This window comes from Tinamus guttatus, unplaced genomic scaffold (assembly GCF_059628265.1).
Source record: "Tinamus guttatus ecotype Peru unplaced genomic scaffold, ASM5962826v1 Tinamus_guttatus_pri_ptg000480l, whole genome shotgun sequence".
Taxonomy (NCBI): domain Eukaryota; kingdom Metazoa; phylum Chordata; class Aves; order Tinamiformes; family Tinamidae; genus Tinamus; species Tinamus guttatus.
In genome coordinates this window covers 1,246,370-1,266,931 of record NW_028289014.1, presented here as the reverse complement: position 1 = coordinate 1,266,931, position 20,562 = coordinate 1,246,370, and the positions used below count along the sequence as shown (strand labels likewise).

The 20,562-nt window shown below is 66.6% G+C and overlaps 2 protein-coding genes across 2 annotated transcripts in view; one reads left to right on the top strand and one right to left on the bottom strand.

The window, feature by feature from the left end:
- Positions 1–792: 792 nt before the first annotated feature.
- On the top strand, positions 793–3,163 carry LOC104569601 (peroxisomal sarcosine oxidase). The gene is made up of 8 exons (XM_088533111.1): positions 793–924; positions 1,005–1,153; positions 1,625–1,838; positions 1,925–2,107; positions 2,187–2,339; positions 2,412–2,561; positions 2,868–2,943; positions 3,032–3,163. Exons 1-8 carry the CDS (start codon positions 808–810, stop codon positions 3,160–3,162), a joined length of 1,173 nt encoding a protein of 390 aa, XP_088389237.1. The 5' UTR covers positions 793–807; the 3' UTR covers position 3,163.
- A 1,270-nt stretch (positions 3,164–4,433) lies between these two features.
- LOC104569600 (unconventional myosin-XVIIIa-like) overlaps positions 4,434–20,562 on the bottom strand; it is a 29,702-nt gene continuing 13,573 nt past the window's right edge. The window contains exons 18-46 of the mRNA XM_088533109.1: positions 19,716–19,857; positions 19,458–19,617; positions 19,184–19,370; positions 18,663–18,900; positions 17,262–17,371; positions 17,108–17,173; positions 16,501–16,629; positions 15,904–16,047; positions 15,189–15,278; positions 14,989–15,108; positions 14,799–14,910; positions 14,599–14,726; positions 14,368–14,522; positions 13,221–13,344; positions 12,936–13,136; positions 12,531–12,641; positions 11,980–12,084; positions 11,711–11,857; positions 11,377–11,490; positions 11,048–11,164; positions 10,880–10,963; positions 10,584–10,721; positions 9,656–9,841; positions 9,410–9,549; positions 8,800–8,844; positions 7,471–7,593; positions 7,155–7,167; positions 5,674–6,826; positions 4,434–4,522 (exon numbers count right to left, since the gene is read on the bottom strand). Coding sequence (XP_088389235.1) covers positions 5,681–6,826; positions 7,155–7,167; positions 7,471–7,593; positions 8,800–8,844; positions 9,410–9,549; positions 9,656–9,841; positions 10,584–10,721; positions 10,880–10,963; positions 11,048–11,164; positions 11,377–11,490; positions 11,711–11,857; positions 11,980–12,084; positions 12,531–12,641; positions 12,936–13,136; positions 13,221–13,344; positions 14,368–14,522; positions 14,599–14,726; positions 14,799–14,910; positions 14,989–15,108; positions 15,189–15,278; positions 15,904–16,047; positions 16,501–16,629; positions 17,108–17,173; positions 17,262–17,371; positions 18,663–18,900; positions 19,184–19,370; positions 19,458–19,617; positions 19,716–19,857 — 4,575 coding nt within the window. The 3' untranslated portion in view covers positions 4,434–4,522; positions 5,674–5,680. The remainder of the gene's footprint in view (positions 4,523–5,673; positions 6,827–7,154; positions 7,168–7,470; positions 7,594–8,799; positions 8,845–9,409; positions 9,550–9,655; positions 9,842–10,583; positions 10,722–10,879; positions 10,964–11,047; positions 11,165–11,376; positions 11,491–11,710; positions 11,858–11,979; positions 12,085–12,530; positions 12,642–12,935; positions 13,137–13,220; positions 13,345–14,367; positions 14,523–14,598; positions 14,727–14,798; positions 14,911–14,988; positions 15,109–15,188; positions 15,279–15,903; positions 16,048–16,500; positions 16,630–17,107; positions 17,174–17,261; positions 17,372–18,662; positions 18,901–19,183; positions 19,371–19,457; positions 19,618–19,715; positions 19,858–20,562) is intronic.

The window sequence follows — 20,562 nt, the reverse complement described above, 5'->3', positions numbered from 1 at the left end:
ATGCCCTGACACCTAATAAATCACTGGACATCAGCAAGCAACATGGCAAAATAAATAATGATGCTTAACATTTTGTAATAACAACGATTAACTGGTAAATAATATCTTTCACACCATGAGAGTCAGAGGAAATTAATTCCTCTAATTAGCTGTTGAGCGGCATGGGGGAGAGGTAAGTGCCGGAGGTGCTGAGGGCTGGGTCCCACCTGGAGCACCGGGGAGCCAGTGCAAGCGGCTGCAATATTTGCCCTGCCACTGCCTTGGTTTTCCTCAAATTGGGAGGAATTGCCCCACTGTGTCCCCCACTGATAACGTGCTGGCCTAAGGAAGCCGTCCTTACCCTGGGGCCATGGGCGCTGCGGAGCGCCAGGCTCTGCAGAGCTACATGGGACCCTAAATCATGGCTATCTCCCAGAAGAAAAAAAAAAAGTGGCAACAAAATAGTTTATGGACATAATAAATTGCAGGGGAGGAAAAAAAATGTTTCCCTTGGAGGAAGCAGCCCGGCTCCAATCTACACACGGGCAGCAAACAGCCCTCGTCCTGCCGGAGTGGTGTGGAGGGAAAGTGGAATTTATTGGAAATGATTTTCCACCACATTTATCCCACCCTCTGGCTCCCACCTCTCCACACGGTGCCCCTGGTGGCTGCTGGGCCGAATCCACGCTGGATCCTATCCACACACGGAGACCCGTCCGGGAATGGAGCCAAGCCAGAAACCCCGTGCAGAGCTGGGAGGTGCTTCAGCCCCGGCTGGACTCTGCCCTGTCCCTCCCCTGGGCAGGGGGACAAGGACAAGGGCACATCATGGCGCTGGTGGACGAGCCCTGCTACGATGCCATCGTCATCGGCGCCGGCATCCAGGGCTCCTTCGCCGCCTACCACCTGGCTGAGCGGGGCAGGGCCACCCTCCTGCTGGAGCAGGTAGCCCGGACGCCTGGGCCCACCCCGTTTTGTGGAGCCTGTGGGGCCGTCCCCTGGCACAGAGCCCGTCTGTCCTGCAGTTCCTCCTGCCCCACTCGCGGGGCAGCTCGCACGGGCAGAGCCGCATCATCCGCAGCGTGTACCCGCAGCAGCACTACGCCCGCATGATGCCCGAGAGCTTCCGCCTCTGGCAGCGCCTCGAGGCCCGCGCTGGCACCCGCCTCTACAGGTGACGGGACCCCGGGATGGGGACAGGGCTGCAGGAGCCCCAGGAAACGAGTCTGTAAATAATTCCCACCTCCAGAACCGGCGCTGTCCATTTTGGGGGAGGGAGTGTGTGGCCACTGTGGCCTCAGTTTCTCCGGGGGGACAAAACAAGGATGGGAAAGGGGATGAGGATGGGATTGGGGATGAGGATGAGCATGTGGATGTGGAGCTGGATGGGGATGGGGATAGGGATGGGAATGGGGATGGGTCATGGGGATGGGGATGGAAATGGGGATGATGACAGGGATGGGGATGGGGATAGGGAATGGGTTGGGGATGATGACAGGGAGGGGGTTGGGGACAGGGATGGGGTTGGGGAGAGGGATTGGGATTCAAATGGGGATGGGGATAGAGTTGAGGATGAGGATGAGCAATGGGATGGCGATGAGGACGGGGACTGGACACGGGGGCACTGAGGCGGCCGCGGGCGCAGGCAGACGGGGCTGCTGGTGCTGGGGGCGCCGGGGGAGCCGCAGTTCGAGCGGTGGCGGCGGGCGGCCCCGCGGCCCGGCGGCCCCGCGGAGGAGCTGGACGCGGCCGCCCGCGGGCGCCGCTTCCCCGCGCTGCGCGGTCCCGCCGACGGCGCCGCGCTCTGGGACGGCGCGGCCGGGGTCCTGCTGGCCGAGCGAGCGCTGCGGGCCGTGCAGGTGGGTGGGCGGCGCGGCGGGACCCCGTCCCCGCGGGCGGCCCCGCGGTCCCCTCCGCGCCGCTGCCACGCGCCGCGTCGCCGCAGGAGCAGTTCGTGCGCGGCGGCGGCGTCCTGCGCGACGGCGAGAAGGTGCTGGGCATCGAGCCGGGCTCCCCGCTCGTCGTGAGCACCGCGGGCGGCCGCTACCGGGCCCGGAGGCTCGTGGTGGCCGCCGGCGCCTGGAGCCGCGAGCTGCTGGCCCCGCTCGGGCTGCGGCTGCCGCTGCAGGTGAGAGGCACGGGGGCGTCTGGGGACAAGGGAGTGCGGGGTGGGAGGTTGCCTGACCCCCCCTTGTCGCCTCCCGCAGCCCCTGCGCGTCCAGGTTTGCTACTGGAAGGAGAAGGTGCCCGGGAGCTGCAGCCCGGAGCGGCCCTTCCCCTGCTTCTTGGCGGTGGGGCTGCCCCAGGCGTCCCACGACGTCTACGGGCTGCCCGCCTTAGAGTACCCGGGGCTGGTGAAGGTGAGCGGGGACGCAGGGGGGGCGCTTAGGGGGCCCGGCCGCCCCCTCCAACCGGCTGCCCCCCCCGCCCAGATCTGCTACCACCACGGCAGCCCCGTCGACCCCGAGCAGCGGGACCGCCCCGACAGCCCCCCCGACCTGTCCGTGCTGCGCAGCTTCGTGCGCCGCTTCCTGCCGGCGCTGGAGCCCGAGCCGGCGCTGCTGGAGAGCTGCCTCTACACGGTGAGCGGCCGCGGGGGCCCCGGCGTCCGGCCGCCCCGCCCCTCCTCCCTCCCCGGCCTGGACCTTGCTATCCTCTCCCCGCTTCGTTGGGGCTGGAGCGGGCCCAGGCGTCCTGGCTCGCAGCCCCTCCTGCTCTGGCTGCACCTTGTTACCCCGGGCTGGAGCTGGAAGGGATCCCAGGCGCTGAGGACTCCGGCCTCTCCCCTCCCCTCGGGGCTAGGAGAGGGCCCAGGCGTCCCGGGGGTGGGTGCGGGGGGCTGCACCCCTTGCCCGCCATCCCAGGCCCTCACGCCAGGGTCCCCCCAGAACACCCCGGATGAAGACTTCATCCTGGACCGGCACCCCAAGCACAGCAACATCGTCATCGGCGCCGGCTTCTCGGGTAGGCGGGGGGCACCCCACGGCACCCCGACCTCGGGGCTCACTGGGGCTACTGTGCCCCCCGGCACCCATCCCGCTCCTGCCCACAGGCCACGGGTTCAAGCTGGCGCCGGTGGTGGGGAAGCTGCTGTGCGAGCTGAGCCTGGGCGAGGAGCCGTCCTACAGCCTGGAGCCCTTCCGCATCAGCCGCTTCCCCGGCGCGCTCCGCGCCGCGCTCTAGCTCCAGGGGAGCCGCCGGCCTGCGCCGCGCTGCGCGCCCGGAGCTGGGCATCCTGCATCCTGGAATCCTTGCAACCCTGCGCTCCACATCCCCACACCACGGCATCCTGACATTCCCGCATTCCCACTGCACCTCAGCTTCCCAGCCCCCTTGCCTCCATCCCTGCCTCTCCGTGTCTCCGCACCCCGGCATCCCTTGTTCTGCGCGGTGCCGGCTCTGCCGAGCCCCCGCTCCCACAAAACGAACGTGGGAGCTTTGTCAGCCGCGCGGAGCTGGAGCTGCTGCAGCACAGAAACACGCTCACTTAGGAGTCAACTTAAATGTTTTAATGTTAAATGTGCCATTTTATTATCATTAGATCGCTCCCACTTAATGAAAGCGCATTAGCGCCGCGCGGCTTTTTATGGCAGCGCGCGCCCAACTTGGCCCATTTGTTTCAAAGGGGTGGGGGAAAGGGAGCAAAATGGCCTGGCCCTTTCCGGGGCTCCCTGGGGAACAGGAGGGCCCTGGGGACATGGGGGACACAGGGACCCTCTGAGCACCCTGCAGGGCACCCAACACCACGGCCCCGGCGTGTGGGCACCCTGGGCCCCCAACCTGCAGCTCCTCTGCGTTAACATCGCTTTAAATAATTAACGCTGCGGATTGATGAAGATTTATAAATGATTCAGCGTCCTGGCGCTGCCCGGCGAGGGGCTGGCGCAGCCCCTGGCACATGCGAGCCGGCCTCGCCGCCCGCCAAGGACGGGTGTTTCCAACCCGAAAGGAAAATGGACAGGAAAAGACGCACAGTTGAACTAGTGCAACAACCAGAGGGAGCCGGGGGGTGGGCAGCGACCCCCTGCGTGGGTCCAGTCCGTCGGGATGCGCTCGGAGCCCCAGGGGCAGCAGCCCTGGCGGACCGGGCAGCACGGGGGGCTCCGCCGCAGAGAGACGTCTTTGGCTCAACTAAAAGGTAATGGGAAATGGAGAGCGGAGGGAGGAACCGGGGCTGCAGGAGAGGGGGTTAAGTTATAAAATAAGGAGAGAGCAGGCACCGAGGAACCTCCCGGGCGCGCGGAGGGGCGAGCGCGCTGGCCCCGCGGGGACGGGAGCGCGCGGGAGACGAGCGTTTTCCACCGTGCGAAAGAAATACGGGGCGCGCGGGCGGCCCTGCGGGGCAGCGGTGGTGGCGGCGCCGGCCGGGGTATTTCTGGGGCCGTGGAAAACGCCGCGGGCAGCTGGTCGGGGCTACGCGGAGGTCTCGGCGGCCCTGCTCTCCGTGTCGCTGTCGCTCGGGTAGCTCCGGGACGAACGCTTGGACCTGGGCGCGCTCTCCACGCTCTCCTGCTCCTCGTCCCAGCGGTCGCAGGCGAAGGCTCTGTGGGAGACACAAAGCATCAGTGAATGCTGCCGTGGCTCTTCCGAATGGGGAAGCTGGAGCCGGGGCTGCCCACAGCACCGTGGCCCGTGGGGACCCGCCGAAGCAGCACACGGGTGTCCCCGGCCATCTCGCTGCCCTTGTCCCCGTGGGAACCGGGGCTCACGCGCCCCACGCTGCAGCGAGCTGCCGCGCCGGCGCCTGCTGCACGTGGCCTCCTTGGCCTCTTTCATCATTTTTTTGAGATATTTTTGGAACGCTTTGGCGTGATTTACTGCTCCCCGCGCTGAGCGCAGCCCGTCAGCCGCAAGGAGGCTGCGCGGGGGCTGCTGCAGCGCTGCGGCTCCTGGCGCCGGCCCCGCACGGCAGCCGAGGTACCGGGGAGGATGCCAACACCAGGGCTTGGAAATGCCCTGGGAATGGCATTTCCCAGGTGCCAGCAGGAGACTCCAAACGCCTGGTGAGCAGCAGCACTCAGCGAGCAGGGGCAGCTCTCCTGCCCCAAAGCCCTCGCGGGCAGTTCATGCCAGCTCCAAGACAGGGTTTGTACAGCTAAAAGCACCTTTTCCTCCACAGCCCTTCTCCGATTTGAGACAGCGGGAAGGGTTTCATACACTGACACGTTGCTCCCGGGAATGGTGGCGATGCCACCTCGGAGCATCCCGGCGCGATGCCCAGGGCAACGTGTGCCACGTCCCAGTGCAACGGCCGGGCACAACCCGGGTCCTTCCAGCCACGCAGAGGTTGGTTGGTGCTGGGCATCTCCCCCGGGCACGGGGCCGGGGCCCTGCATGGAGCACGGTTGGGAGCCGCTCCGGTCCCACCGAGCCCCGGCCTGGATGCTCCCCCGTCACACACTGCAGAGGATGCGGTTAGTACCCGGGACACACGTGCAGGGCCGCCCGGCTGCTGCAGGAGGAGCCGGGAGCAGCCGAGGAGCCAGGAGGGACCGGCTCTTCCCCGTGTCCTCCGCTCCGTCACCCTCCAGGGACGGCGTGAGCGGAGAAGAGCTGCACCGTCCATCCGTCCTCCGTCCATCCATCCATGCGTCCGTCCGTGCCGGAGGGACGGAGCCACGCCGGAGCAGGGGGTTAGGGACGAGCGGTTAGTGGCACACGGGGCTCATGCTGCACGGCACACACTGCTCCCACCTCCTGCTCAGTCGCTCTCGGGCCGGTACAGGTACTTCATCATGAGGCTGTCCACCTGCTTCTTGCGCTGCTTCTCCTCCTTCTTCTCCTTGCCGGAGCGACCCGCTCCCGCGTTCGGCTCCGCGCCCGCCTTCCGGGGACCCTTCTTGATGCTGGAGCTGCTCCGGTAGGAGACGGTGGAGCCAGAGGACGACTCAGAGGACGACTCGGAGGAGGACTCGGAGGACGACTCCGATTCCGACGGCTTCTTCTTCTTCTTCTTGCCTTTCTTCTTGGCCTTCTTGGCGTGCTTCTTGGAGCTCTTCCTCTTGCGCCCCTCTTCCTCGGAGGACTCTCCGGAGCTGCTGCCGCGGCGGCCCTTGCAGTGGGGCGGCCGCGAGAAGTCGAGCGCGGAGGCCGAGCGGCGGAGGCCGCTGGCGGGGCGCTCGGCGCGGGGCAGCACGGCGCTGCGGGCGCTGCGCACGCTCCGGCCGTCCTCCCCGTCGTCATCGTCGTCCTCGTCGGAGGCCGGGCGGGAGCGCGCGGAGCCCAGGGGCCGGTAGCTGAGCACCTCCTCGATGGCGGCCTCCAGGTCGGGGTCAAGGTAGGAGCGGGACCCGGCGCCGGGGCGGCCGCCGGCGCTGGAGGCGGCGCCGCGGGGCCGCGGCGGCACCGAGAAGCTGCGGCCGAGCGGCGGGGGGCTGCGGGCGCCGGCATCCGCCTCGTCGCGGGCCAGCGAGAGCCGCGAGTCGGCGCGGCGGCTCCGCAGGCTGCCCGGGCTCGAGAGCGCGAAGCTGAGCGCCGAGACGCCGTCGTCGTCGTCGTCATCCTCCGGGCCGCGCCACGAGGCCGAGGACGCCCGGCTCACCGGGGCCGACGCGGCCGCCGCTTTGCCCACGTCGGTGGCGGAGAGGGACCAGCGCTTCTGCAGGCCCTGGCGCGCGCGGCTGCTCGCTTCGGCCAGCGCGCGCGCCACCTCGCTCGCCCGGTCCTCGGCCTCGGGCCGCGCGCCGCGCCGGGGCGGCCGCTCGGGCGACGCCGGCCGCTCGCCCAGCGCGGAGAAGAGCGTCCGCTCGTCCCCGCGCCCGCCGATGGAGTCCTTGAGGCCGGCGCGCTTGCGGTAGCTGAGGCAGCTCGCGGCCGACGCCGGCCGCTCCTCGGCCTCGCCGCCGTCCTTGCCGTCCCTGCGCGCGCCCGCGCCGCGGGGGACAAGAGACACCGGGGTGAGCGGGCGCCGGCGCGCGCCGCACGGCACCGCGCGGCACAGCGGGCTCGATAATTTGCGTCAGAGGGAAATAGCTCCGTGGCAAATGGGATGCAAATTAGGGTTTTGTTCTCGCCCGCCGCTTTCATTCCCCTTTAAAGCGCTGCCTTCAATTTATTTCCTTGTCAGCTACCTGGAGCAGCAGCGCTTGATGCCCAACTTCAGAAGCGGCCGCATTATCTCCAATAACAAAATGTTTTACATTGGCGCCGCGGAATTAATTAAGGCAATTAGGGACGAGCGGCGCGGCTCTGCCCCCGGCGCGGCGGGGAGGGAGCCCCTGGGATGCTGCGGCCCCGGCAGGCTCCGGGGCTGCGGGAAAGCGATCCGCGCTCCTCCGGAAAGCTGGGAGCGACGGGGGGGCCAGGAGCCCCCTCGCAGTGCGGAGGCGGCCGCTTGGCCTCACTTGGGCACAGAGATGCTCAGGGAGGAGGAGGAAGGCTGCATCCTCCCGCTGTGGGATCACGCTGCGGCCCTGCATCCACCTGGCGATGCCTTCCCCTTGCCCTCGGTATTCCCCGGCACAACCGTGCCCGCCCGAGCGCGGCACCCACCTGCTGCCCTTCAGGCTGCCGTCGTCCGAGACCGCTTTGGAGGAGCCTTTGCTCTTGGAGAGCCACGACTTGACCCCGTCCACCCGCTCCTCCAGCTCCGAGTCCGCATCCGAGTCGCCGTCGCTGCGGGAGGAGAGAGCCGGGGCGGCGCGGAGCCGCGGTGAGCGCGGGCAGAGCCGCGGGGCGGGACGGCAACCACCGCGAACGCTCCGGAAACCTCCGGCCTGCCCAGACCCCGGAGCCGGGAAGCAAACGAGCAGCTTCGTTCTTTATGGGCCGCCGTCAAGCGCAAAATTAGCGCGAGCGGGAGCTGCGCCGCTGTCCCCGGTAAACAGGAGTTTAGCAGCCGAGCAGAAACGACTCCGGCAAGGCGGGCGCACGAGCGCGGCGGGCAGATTTACAGCCCCACCGCGACGGCGAGCCCCTGATTTACGTGCGCACATAAAAAAAGCCGTATCTGGCTTAAAACATCTAATTTATAACAGCGCTTCGCAACCATATTGATTGCCTTTAGAAAGGAGGTGCCGTATGCATTGCAAAATCCATTTCTCCACGTTAAAAGCATCCCCGCATAAATCTCCGCTAATACGTAACTGCTCGCTGCTTTCATTAGGGTTATTGCAGTAACAGCTGTATCTATAAGGAAATCGAAGCGCTGTTTTTGCCCTCCCTCCCAGTGCTGGCCAGGGAGACGGCCGTGCACAGGCTCCTGCCTCCTCTCCGCCTGCAAACGGGTGCAATAATATGATTTTAAGTGGGTTTTTTATCCGCCTGGCCTTGGGTTCACAGCGGACAGGCTATTAGAGCCCCTGCATATGGATCCCGCTTACTAAATCCCAAGCAAGGAGCTGAATTTCCTCCCGTTTCTTCCTCCCCAGCAATATACCCAGCTTTGCTTTTTTTTTTGCCTTAAAAAAAAGAGGGAAAAAAAACCCAACGAGCCCCATAAGCAAACTCCAGGGGCAGCCGAGATTTTAAATCGCCGGAATTAAACTCCACGTCAAACGCAATTTATGTCCAGGCGCGCGTGCCATTAGTTAACCGGGATGCGAGTCGCGGGGGAGCAAACAACGCAGCCGCAGCGGCGGGGGATATTAATTGCGCGTGACAACAGGGCTCCGATGGCCCTCGATCACTGCTCCGCGCGATTACATTTATCATTAACCGCTATGGATCCCGGCGGATCCGGCGGCCCCTTCCCGCGGGAAGGGCCGGAGGTGGCGGGATGCGGTTAGGGGCGACCGCGGCACCATTAGAGCGTGCGCGGGGCATGCAGGGGGTTAGCGCGAGGGTTAGCGCCGGGGGCACAAGGAAAGAGGAGGTCCTCACAGTTTATTCTTTCTTTTCTGATATTTTGTCACCATGTCCTGCAAACTGGGAAGGGGAGGGAGGGATGGGGGAGGGAGAAAAACACAACAGAAATCAAATGAACTTAAAAAAAAAAAAGAAAAAAGAGACCAAATGGAGGGGAAAGAAAGCAAATTAAATGACCCAGGGTGGGCTGGGAGATGGTGAGGATGGGGAGGAAGGAGAGGAAGGGGAGGAAGATGAGGGTGGGGAGGAAGATGAGGGTCTGGAGCATGGGGAGGAAGGTCAGGATGGGGAGTAAGGTGAGAAGGGGGAGGATGGGGAGGAAGGGGAGGGTGGGGAGGAAGGGGAGGATGGGGAGGAAGGCAAGGAGGGATGGGAAAAGCGAGGAGGGAGAGGGAGGCAAGGAAGGGGAGGATGGGGAGGAAGGCTTTGCGCCTGGCATCCCTGCCCTCCCGCTGCCCTCCCCAGGGCTCCCTGGGCTGTTTCCAGCCGCCGCCGCCGCTCGGCAGCGTCCCGGCTGCCCAGGGCCCCGCTCGAGCAGGCCGAGCCGCGGGGCAGGGGCACAGACGGGCGGACACCGCGTCCCGCCGGGCGCCCGCGGCGCGTCGGCGCGCGTCGGCGCGCTCACCTGTTGATGAGGTCCTCGTTGCTGTCGCTCTCCATCTCGTCCTCGATGGCCGCCTGCAGGTCCCCGATGCGCTTGAAGGCGAGTTTCAGGTCCGACTGCAGGCTCTGGTTGGCAGCTTCCAGGCTCTCCAGGTCCATCTCCTGCAGGGACACGGCTTGAGCGTGGGCAGCCCCGCGAGGCCCTCTCTTATCTCCCTACAGACGCGGGAGCCGCTGCTGCTGGCACCCGGACGCCGGGGCCCCTCACCAGCTCGTGCTTCTTGCGGCTCGCCTCCGCCTCCTTCTTGGCCAGCTCGCCCATCTCCTCCTTGACGTCGCGGAGCTGCCGCTGCAGTCGCTTGTTCTGCTCCTTCTCGCGGCTCTCGGCGGCCGCGCGCTGGTCCCGCTCCTCCGTCAGCTTCTCCAGGTTCTCCTTGAGGCGTGTGGCCAGGCTCTGCGGAGCGGGGAGCCGTGGGGACACCGGCACCAGCCCCGTGGCGCCAAGAGGGCCCAGGCGTCCGGGTTCCTGCCCCCCCATACCCTCCCCATGTCGGGATTCACCTGCCGGGCCAGAGCTAACGCAGGGAGCGATGCCGGCACCATGAATTTACATGAGGGGCCCGGGAGAAGGAGAAGGAGGAGGAGGAGGGGAGGGAGAGACGTGTCACCAGCAGGAACCCCCCCTGGGCCAAGGAAGGGGCCGAACAATTGCTGGGGCTTTGGTGAATTGGAAAAATAGATTTAACTTTGTGTGAAGTAATTACAGCATGTAATGTAGGGAAAAAATAGCTTCCATTCTCCAGCAGCCGCCGAGGCAGCCACTGCATATTTATGGCCCCGGCAGAGAGAGAAGGAAGGGAAATAACAGCTAGGAAAATATTAAGAGGAGAGCTAAGCTGCTCGGCTCCCTCGGCGGCGGACTGCAGCGGCAGAATATAAAGCAGGCTGCGTTTAGCGGGGCCGGGAGAGTCTATAATTTTGCTAAGTCGATGCAGGGAAATAGCAGCACTTTGCCAGGCTGGGCGGTGGATTATTGTTATCAGTGCCGGCGGGGAGCTTTCCCGGGAGGCCGCGGGGCCGCGCGCGCTCCGAGCGCCGGGGGCAGCCGTGGAGAAACAGGGATGGATGTGGAGGAGCCCCCGGCAGCACCGTGTCCCCACGTCCTCCCCCCGTGAGGAGCCCCGAGCGGCGCCCACCTCCAGCCGCTTGACTTGCGTCCGCTCGAACTCCAGCCTGGTCTCCAGCTCGCGGATCTTGGCCTCCTGCCGGCTCACCAGCGACTTGTCCACCATGGACTGCTCCAGGAACTCCAGCTGGCTCTGCAGCCCTTGCAGCTGGGGACAGGGCAGGGTCAGCGCGGTGCCGGGCACCGCCAGCGGTAATGCCCGCGGCACCGCGGCTGCGCAGGGGCCCTGGGGCGCTCGCCCTGCTCCGAGCGCTCCCCGGGGTCCGAGCGCGTTACGGGCTCGAGCCTGGCGCCAGCGCTGCCCACCTTCTCCTGCAGCTCCTGCTTCTCTTTGCCGACGTCCTCCAGCTGTGTCTGGAGGTCATTCATCTGTGCCAGGTCCCGGGAAGCCTGCGGGGCGAAGCCGGGGCCGTCAGCGGAGCGGGATGCTCTGCCCCTGCCCTAGGGGCTGCGGCGGTCGCGATCTCCCCTCACCTGGGCCACAGCCGCCTTGTGCTTCTTCATCAGCTCGTTCATGTCCTCCTGGTCTTCCTCCAGGCGACTCTGCACCTCGTTCTTCTCCCGCTGCAGCCGGCTCAGCTGCTCTTCCAGCTGCGAGAGCGGAGCAGGTTGCACCGCGCCGCACCACCGCAGTGCCCCAGCGCTGCTGGCCAAGCCCCACCGAGCATCCTGCTCCCCCAGAGGCTGGGGACCGCCAAGACACCCGAGCAAGAACCCCCTGACATTGTCCCACATGGCCTGGGCTCATCATGTGCAGCACTAGCTGGGATGGGAGGGCACGTGCCCATAGAGAGCAGCCTTACCGCGGCCTTGGCCTTGGAGAGATCGTCGATTTGCAAGTGGAGATCTTCGATCTCCACCTCCATGGACTTGCGGGCTTTGACGGCGGCCGCGCAGGTAAACTCCGACTCCTCGAGCTGCAGGGAGCAGAGTCAGCGCCCGGCTCTGCCCCGAGAGCACCGCGGGGACGCAGGGGACATTCCTGGCACTACAGCAGCTCAGGCTGGGAGCTGGCAATTCCCAAACTCAGCCCAGCGCAGCAGGAGAGCGGCAGGATTTGGGGCTGCAGGACGGCGTGGGGCCGTGGTGGGGACACAGGGCTGCGTGTGGCTGCGGGCACCGGGGCTGGACGTGCACCTGGTTCTTGAGCTGCGCGATCTCCCTCTTGCTGGGCGCGTTGTTTTTCAGGTGGTCGAGCATGATCTGCGCGTCGGCCAGCAGCGCCTTGGTCCTCTTCAGGTCCCTGCGCAGGCGCTTCTCCGTCTCAAAGTCCCGTTGGTTGACCTGGGGCGAGGGAGGCCGTGCCAGGAGCCCTGGTGCTCCCAATGGCACGTGGGCACCCTGGCACCCTCCCAGTGCCCATCGAGGGAGGCGTCAGCAAGGGGGTGCTGGAGTGTGGCCCCTACCTGGTCGCTGACAGCGGATAACTTGCTCTCCAGCTCTCGCTTCTCCCTCAGCACCTTCTGCTTGTCTTCATACTCCTCCTCCAGCTGCACCTCCATCTGCTTCAGCTGGGGGCAAACGTCGCAGTGAAGGTCTGGCTGTAGCCAGAGCATCCGGGGACCCCCAAGGGTTGCGGTGCCCTCAGGCAGCGGGAGAAGGACTGAGACTCTGGTTGCCCCATGCATCCCGCTTCCCCACGACCCAGGTTTGGGACACTGGATGAACCCACGGGTTGCGTGCAAAAACGCTCAGTTGGGCAACCAAAAGCTGCAGAGCCCAGCAGGATGTTGTCCCAACGCGAGAGAGACCAGTCCGACCTGCCCAGCCAGCCGGAGCCAGGCAGTGCCCACGTGGGAAGCCGGGAATGCTGCGTGACGGTGCCTGGACGGCATCGCCCCGCCGCACCGGGGAGGCAACGCCGGGACCCCTGTGCCACCAGGGCCACCCACAGCACCGGGACCCTCGCCCTGCCGGGACCCCCGCGCGGGTGCAGGGCGCCGCGGCGGGGCCCTACCTTCTTCTGGCACGACTGCCGTATCTCCTCCACCTCCTCGTCGCGGCTCTCCACCTCCTTGGCGTGCGTCTGCCGCAGCCGCTCCATCTCCATCTCCAGCCGCAGCTTGGCCTGTGGGTGACAGCGTGGCCATGGGCGACAGCCCCACATCGGCCACCCCCTTCCTCTCCCCTCTTGGCACCTACTTGCAAAGCCCCCCGCTCCGAGGCCAGCCTGGCCGCGCGCTCCGAGGCCACCTCCCGCGCCATGGCACGCGGGCAGCGCGTCCGCGGAGCGCGGTGCGGGGACAAAAAACGGGCTGGCGGCGGCGGCCTCGGCTTCCCGGGCTAAGCCCGGCCCAGGTAATAACAGCCCTGCACGAAACCACCCCGCCCTGAAACCAGGGCGGGCCGGGGCCGCTGGTACCTGCTCCAGCATCTGGATGGTGCCCGCCTGCTCGTCCAGTTCCTCCTCCTGGTCCTTGACCTTCGCCTCCAGGTCCCGCAGCTGCTTCTTCACCTTGGCCAGGGAGGCCTCGTCCTTGGACTCCTGCGACGAGATGTCCTGCAGCTCGGCCTCCAGTGCCTCCACCTTCTGTGTCAGGCTGGCGATGTCCGCGTCCCTATCCTGTGGGAAACAGGGACAACGGTGAGCTGGGACTGGGGGGGATCCAGTGCACCACGGTGGTGGCAGCGCCCCCGGATCGCTCACCTCCAGCAGCTGCTTGAGGCCGAAGGCCTCGGCCACCAGCACGTCCTTCTCGCGGCTCAGCTTCTCCCGCTGCAGCCGCTCGCGCTGCGTTTCCTCGTGGGCCTGCGAGAGCTCGCCGTCGAACCTGCGCGGGAGAGGACGCCGGGCTGGCCCCGCGTGCCGCTGCCACCGCCGCGCCACCGCCGCGCCGCGCGGGGACACCCGGCTGGCCGCGACACCGCGATGCCGCTCGCCCTGGCGGTGTCACAGCTGGGAGCCCGTCGCAAACGCTCTATTTGCAAGCCTCTCATTTCCAGCACAACAGCTCCGCGCGGGGAGCCACTCGGAGAAACTCCTCCGGACGCCGTCGCTGAATCGCTAATCAAGAGCGCGGCCCTCGTGGCATCAACCCCAGCGGCCACAGCCACCTGTGGCAGGGCTGGGCTCCACACGGGTGGCCGGGCAGGACGCGGTGCACAGCGGGATGCACGCACAGAGCATCCCGCAGCCACACAGGGACATGAGCTGCACCTCTCAGCACATGCCCCGGAGCCGGCGAGCAGCACGGATGGCCTCTGCCAGGGTCCCCAGGATAGGATCTGGCGGCTCTGCTCCAAAATTCAGGCCTTTGGGGCTTGGAGAATAACCCTGCGCTGGAGTTTGTGACCTGCCTTAAACACCCCGGCAGCTAATCCCCATTTTTCCTCGCGCTGGGTAATAAACAGCTGCATTAGCACAGACTCCAATCCACGGAAATTGAAATTAATTAGATTGGATTCTCGCGCTGTATTTGTGTGTGTGATCATTACCATAATGAGATGAAAGCGTCCCCGCTGCTTAATAACGTTAGCAAACTTTGGGGCCGGGAGCGAGCGAGCGCCGAGGCGCGCGGAGGGCACGCTCCTCCGCCGCGCGCGCCCGCCACGGCGCTCGCTGCCGTCCCCGAGCCCCGGGAGGCTCCCTGCGCGCGCGGAGACGGTCCCCAGCCCTGCACGTCCCCCTCAGCTTGCAAGGGGAACCGCGCCGTGTTGGAGATGGCCCCCTCGGTGACACAGGCGGGAGGGAAGTGCCCAAATCCCTGCTGAAACGGCCCAACAGCCCTGCTAAAAGGGTCCAAGCGGCTCCCACGAGGCTCCCCGAGCGCTCGAGGCGCTGCCCCAGCTCCCACCTCCGCTGCTTCTTCTCCAGGTCGTGGTTGCGTCCCTGCTGGCCCTCGAGGTGCAGCTTGGTGTCCTGCAGCTCGGACGTCAGGCGCTGGCACTTCTTCTTCAGCTGCTGCAGGGCCCGCTGGCTCTCCTCGCTGTCGGCTTGCAGGTCGGTGAGCTGCGGGCATTGCGGTGAGCGTCCCACGGCACGGCCGGGCGCCCCGGACGCCGCCGCCGCGCCGAGCCGCCCTCACCCTCCTCTCCAGCTGCCGCTTGCCCTGCTGCTCCAGCTCCAGCTTGTCCTCCAGCTCCTGCTGCAGCCGCTTCTTGGTGAAGTCGATCTCCCGCACGGCCCGCTCGTATTTCAGCCGCCACTCGCCGCCTGCGCCGCAGCCGCGGGGTCAGGGCTAGGGACGGCACGTGGGGTGGCAGCGGGACGGGGACATCACAGTACCTGCGTCATCGTCGTCCAGCTCCCCGTTGAGCTCGGCCGCCCGGATGAGCCGGGCCTCCATCACCTCCATCTCCATGGACTCCATCTGCTTCTTCAGCGCATCGTACTTGGCCTGGGGGGGTGGGACAGGAACCCGTGAGCCCCCCAAACCCTCCATGGTCAGGGGGAGGCTCCGGCGGGGCGCCGTTACCTGCAGGTCCTTCATCTCCTTCTCGGCCCGCAGCCTCTCGGCCGTCTCGGCGTCCAGCAGCTGCGAGGCCGACTCGCCCGTGTTCCGCTCGTCCGTCAGTTCCGACGTCAGCTCCGTGATCTGCGGGGAAAGGGAGGGGAAATGGGACAGGGTCCCCGAAGCGCCGAGGGGACCGGAGTGGGGACGCGGCTGGGACCTACCCTGCTCTCCAGGCGGTCGCTGTGCAGCCGGAGCTCGTTGCGCTCCTTCTCCACCTTCTCAAGCTTGCCCTTGAGCTGCTGGATCTCTTCCTGCAACAGAGCAGGCGCCGAGTGAGGGGGCCGCCCGCCAAGGGCTTGGCAGGCACGAGTTTGGCAGGTCTCTGCACCCCTCCGGCGCCGCCGGGGCAGGGTGAGGGCTCCGCGGGGCCGGGAGGCGCCGGCAGCGCGCGCGGCAGCCGCAGCTCCCCCTCTGCAAAGGGCTCGGCTGGGACTTTCCCGGGCCGGCTCCGCGCTCCGGCGCGCCGGCTCCAACCCCATAAATGGTGTCGAAACGCCGGGCGGCCCCGCACGCTGCACGCCCCGCGCCGCGCTCCCGATGCGCCGCGGAGGGGTCCCCGCCAGCACCCAAACGTGTCCCCTCTCCGGTGCCACGGGCTCGGGTGCCTGCAGGTGGCACCAACCAGCGCGGGGCCGCTGTGCCCACCAGCTTCCAGCACCGCTGCCCTCCCCGGGGCGTCGTGGCGCCTCTGGAGCGGGGTGAAAGCCGAGCCCGGCTCCCCGCGCCGCCGGGACACGAGTGTCCGGTTGCCGGTGGCCCCTGCCTCTTGCCGTGCGGTTCCATTTCCATCCTGCCCGCCTCGTAACGCGGCTCCCGCGATGCTAATGACCACGCGAATGCATGAGCGATGCCACCCCGTGCCGCCGAGATACCCACGTCCTTGCCGCGGATCTGGTCCTCGGTGAGCTGCACCTCGATGAGGGGCCGCACGGTGGTGAAGAGCTTCCACCAGGGCCAGCCCTTCACCCCCTTGTTCTTCTTGATGTTCTTCTGCACGCAGCGGATGGCCAGGTCCTGGATCTGCAGGGGCAGAGGCGGTCAGAGCCCCCCGCCGCGCTCCCCTTCGCTCGCGCCGCCAGGAATCGCGCTAATTGCAAGAATTTTAGCCGCCGCTTGATTATCTGCTGCGCCCCGGCCCGCCGCGGCTGCAACAGCTAATCTTGCTGAAACACAAGGCGCCCGCTTCACGCGCTCTTTAATAATAAAAGTAGGTGCTGACACGGCTACTTCATCTTAATGCAACCCCGCGGCTGGCACGGGGGTGTCCCGCACCCTCCCCGGGCCCAACGTGCCCCCCCGGGGCCCTCCCTGCGCCCAGGGCCGGCCCCCACCTCGGCGCGAGCGGGGCCCCGCGTCCCCGGCGCGCGCGGAGGGCGGGAGGGGGAGGCGCTGGCCCCGGCGGCGGCGGCAGAAAAGCCGCGCTGCCCATTTTAGGCGAAATTGTGGAGCGGCGAGGGGAGAGGCGCCACGAACCTTCCTCTTCTTGAAGAGCTGCCGCGCCAGGAAGCCCCTGCACGCCGCCTGGAACAGCGTGATGTTCTTGCTCGTCTGCTCGTCCCGCTGCTCCTCCAGCCTGGCCAGGCACCCTGCCCGGAAAAACACCTGCGGGGTAAAGGGGACGGTGGGTGAGGCGAGGGCAGCCCCGTGCCCATCGCAGGTACCGCCGAGCCCCAGCGATGCCCATGCGAGAGGCAGGACCGCGGATGCTCCGTGCGGAGCGGCGGCATGGTGGGAGCATCCCGTAGCTGTGAAACGGCAGCTCCCTGCATGCCAGTCCCTGCATCCTAAAAAGGTGGGCAGCACATGCCCCTTGCAAGGTCCCCATGTCCCCTCCAGCTCTTGTCCCCCGGGGGTGACTCCGTCCTCACCCTTACCCACTCCAGATGGTGCCGTGCGGGGCCGCGTGCTGCTCCGGGGCTACCCCGCTCCGAGTGGGACTGAACACCCGCCCTTTATTCCCTGGGCACGAGGAATGCCGTAGGCGGGAGCCAACACAGCTGCCCTTGTCCCACGCGGCGCTGCGCGGCGCCTGGCATCGGGCAGGGCACGTCCCCCGGGGCGCGCGCAGGGAGCTCCTTACCCGGCTCAAGCCCATGTGGTAGCTGCTCTTCTCCAAGTCCAGTGACTCCAGCAGCTCCTCCACCGCCTGCGGGGCACGAGGAGCATTGGCAGGGCTGGCTCCGAGCCCGCGCGGGAGCCGCGAGCGCCGCTGCGCCCGGCGAGGCCGTCCCTACCCGCTTCTCGTCCACCACGATGTAGTTGCGGCCGTGCTTCTTGGTGAGGTGAGGGGCCAGCACGTCGAAGCGCCGCCTGAACTCCGCAAAGACCATGTGGTCGGGGTAACCTGCAGGCACAAGGGAGAGCCGGGCGTTGGGGCAGCTGGGGACACGAGGGCTGCTCCATCACACACGCAGACCCCCGCGGGGACCAAAGGGACAGGGCTGGTCCCGCAGGGAGCAGTGAGATTCCAAGTCCATCCTGGCAGAGCTGCAGGAGGCTCTGCTTGGCCTCGGTGGCTGGATCCAAGGGGAAAAGCAGCCGGCTTCCAACCTCAGGGACGGCGCAGAGCATCACCGTGCGTGACACCAACAGCTCCCGCTACGGAGCGATCTCAGCTCCAATTAGCTTCAGCATTAGAGCGTTGCTGCTCTTCCATGTCTTAATTAATCCCGGGGTATTGACGGGGACGCCGACCCCGCTGCAGCCGGTGGCGGCGGCGATCGATGCGGAAGGCGTGCGCCCGGCATCGATTTCCCTTCGGAGCGATAGCGGCTCAGCGCCGAGGCGATAAACCTTGGCTCGGCGGAGCCGCTCGTATCGATAAACGCTCTGCGCAGCGCGACCCGAGTCCCGCTGCGGGACAGGGGCCGGCTGCCAGCAGGGAGAGCTGCCAGGAGCAGGGAGGCCCCAGCGCAGACACCCAAGTAAGGCCATGTCTGTCCCCTGCGATCCGATAACAGCCCGGCGGCCGGCGGGGGGAAAGCAGGGGCAGCCCGGGCTGGCTGGCACGAGCCCTGGGTTTGCAGCGATGGGGCTTGCAGCAGCAGGACCAGCCTCTGGCCATAGAATCATAGAATCATAGAATGCTTAGGGTTGGAAGGGACCTCTAGAGATCATCTAGTCCAACCCCCCTGCATACGCAGGGTCACCTAAAGCACGTGGCACAGGACTGCGTCCAAGCGGGGTTTGGCCATCACTGAAAAGAGACCAGCACCATCCTCTGCACTCCCTCCCTTGAGGTACTTATATACACTGATTAGATCCCCTCTCAGCCTTCTCTTCTCCAGGCTGAACAGGCCCAGCTCCCTCAGCCTCTCCTCACAGGGCAGATGTTCCAGGCCCCTGATCATCCTTGTAGCCCTGCGCTGGACTCTCTCCAGCAGCTCCACATCCCTCTTGTCCTGTGGAGCCCAGAACTGGACACAATACTCCAGATGTGGCCTCACCAGGGCTGAGTAGAGGGGCAGGATCCCCTCCCTCGATCTGCTGGAGACGCTCTTCTTAATGCACCCCAGGATCCCACTGGCCTTGGCCACAACAGCACGCTGCTCTCTCATGGTCAACTTATCATCCATGCAGATGGCCATGCAGAAGGTGTTTCCCAGGGGCGCCCGAGACGCTCCGTCGGGGCTCACCTTGGCGGTACATGCGCAGGGCGTCGAGCAGGCGGGAGCCGCGCAGCTGGGCGCGCAGCAGCGGCACGTCGAGCTGCATGAGGCCGGCGTCGCAGTGCTCGGCGGGCAGGTCCAGCTCGCTGCCGCTGACCCGCCGCGCCGGCAGGCCCCGGGGGTCCCCAGCGGGCCCCTCTGCCTTGGGCAAGAAGCAGTGCACAAAGTGCATCTTGGCCTTCTTGATGCTGTCGATGAGGGCGTCCTGCGGGGATGGGAGAGAGGATGCAAGGGGACAGCAGCGACGCCGGGGCAGCCACATGCATCACTGTCCCCACCAAAGCTCTAGCCACGTCCCTTTTCCCTTTCCAAAGCTCAGGAAGCGAGTGTGGCCTCACAGCAAGTTTGGAAGCAGCGAAAGCAAGGGCCTGGCAGAGGGACTGCCCGCCGACCCCATCAAGCATCCTTCCCATTCCCATCCTTGTTGGGATGAGCCGGGCGTTGGGGCAGCCAACGCTGGTACTTGTTGGGTACCAGGGCCCACTCACCACTTGCAGCTTGACCTGGATGCACAGCGACTTCTTCTTGACGGCGGCCACGCCGGTGGTGAAGGTCTTGCGCATGCTGGTGGCGCGGCGCAGCGCCAGCTGCGAGCCGCCCTCCAGCCCCGCCACGGAGCCCGACAGCACCAGCGCCGAGCCGGCGCGGCCCGCGAACAGGCTGCTGATGACCTTCCTGCGGGACGCGGCGGGGACGTCACCGCGCGTCGCAAAAACCAGAGCCGCGCGTGAACCCCCGTCCCGACCCCGCCGCCCCGCTCACTTCTGCGACTCCTGCAGCAGCACGGAGGCGTTGTGGGCGGCCGGGTTGTGCTTGACGTGGTTGAGCCAGCCCGTGGCATCGTATTCCACCCAGTTGGTGCCCGCGCTGTGGCCCAGGAAGAAGTGCCTGGGCTTGTCGCTGGGGAGCAGCGGGTCGTGTCCTGCGGGAGACACAGCACCGCTGGGCACGGCCCACGCCAGCCAGGGCTCTGCCCTGGTGCCATGTGGGGCATCCCGCGGAGCCAGGACTCCCCCTCACCTTTCTTGCTGCCCTCCTGGGGGCCGTAGTAGGAGAAGAGCCGCTCCAGCAAGGTGTCCTCGGAGCCGCCGGGCTGCAGGGCCTCCTCCTCCAGCAGCCACAGCAGCCCGCGCGCCTCGTCCGTGCGGGCCAGCGAGCGGACCTGCGGGCGGGCGACACCGCGCTGGCACCGGGACGGCCCAGCGGGTCCCCAGCGGCGGGGACGGAGGCTGGCGGAGCGCCCGGCTGCCCGCGGAACGTGCATACCCGGGCACCGGGAGCAGCGAGCAAAGCGGCACCGTGCAAGCCGGCCCCTGCTCCAGGGACGCGTGGCAGGGAAAGCATCAGGACGCGCGGCCGCGGGGCGCTTGCTGGTGTGCAAAACGCTGCGCTCGGGCTCCCGAAATTCCCCGGGATCGGGAGAGCCCGTTGGTGTCCGCTGCCCTGCTGAGCACGGCAGCTCCAGGGATGCCCCGTGCCAGAGATGCTGCCGCGCGCGTGCTTGCCGTGGTGCTCCCCATGCTTTGCCAGGCATGTAGGGAAGGCCCTTTCCTTCCCATAATTACTGCTAAAAGGACAGGAAAGAGGCCCAGACGATGTCTAATGTTCAATAAACTGCCGTAATGGATCGTGGCGAGAGCCGAATCGGGAACAGGCGGCTCCATTACAATGATAAGTGGCAACAGCCGCTTGCAGCCCTGCGGTTCCCTGTCTTCATCACCTGGGAGCTAATGGGGAAGGTAATTACTGCTCCGGGAGCAGGTTTCAGCCCACAGGGATGCTGCCAGGAGGCCTCGGAGAGCCGGATCGGGGTGAAACACCTTGTAAAGACCTGGCCTCATCCTCCTCAATGCGGAGCCGGAGGCGT

Bases quoted from the DNA above. Each gene is read 5' to 3' on its own strand.
- LOC104569601 (XM_088533111.1), top strand. From the start codon at position 808: ATGGCGCTGGTGGACGAGCCCTGCTACGATGCCATCGTCATCGGCGCC. The intron at 2,340-2,411 runs GTGAGCGGGGAC...CCCCCCGCCCAG, and splicing joins AGTACCCGGGGCTGGTGAAG to ATCTGCTACCACCACGGCAG. The intron at 2,944-3,031 runs GTAGGCGGGGGG...TCCTGCCCACAG, and splicing joins CATCGGCGCCGGCTTCTCGG to GCCACGGGTTCAAGCTGGCG.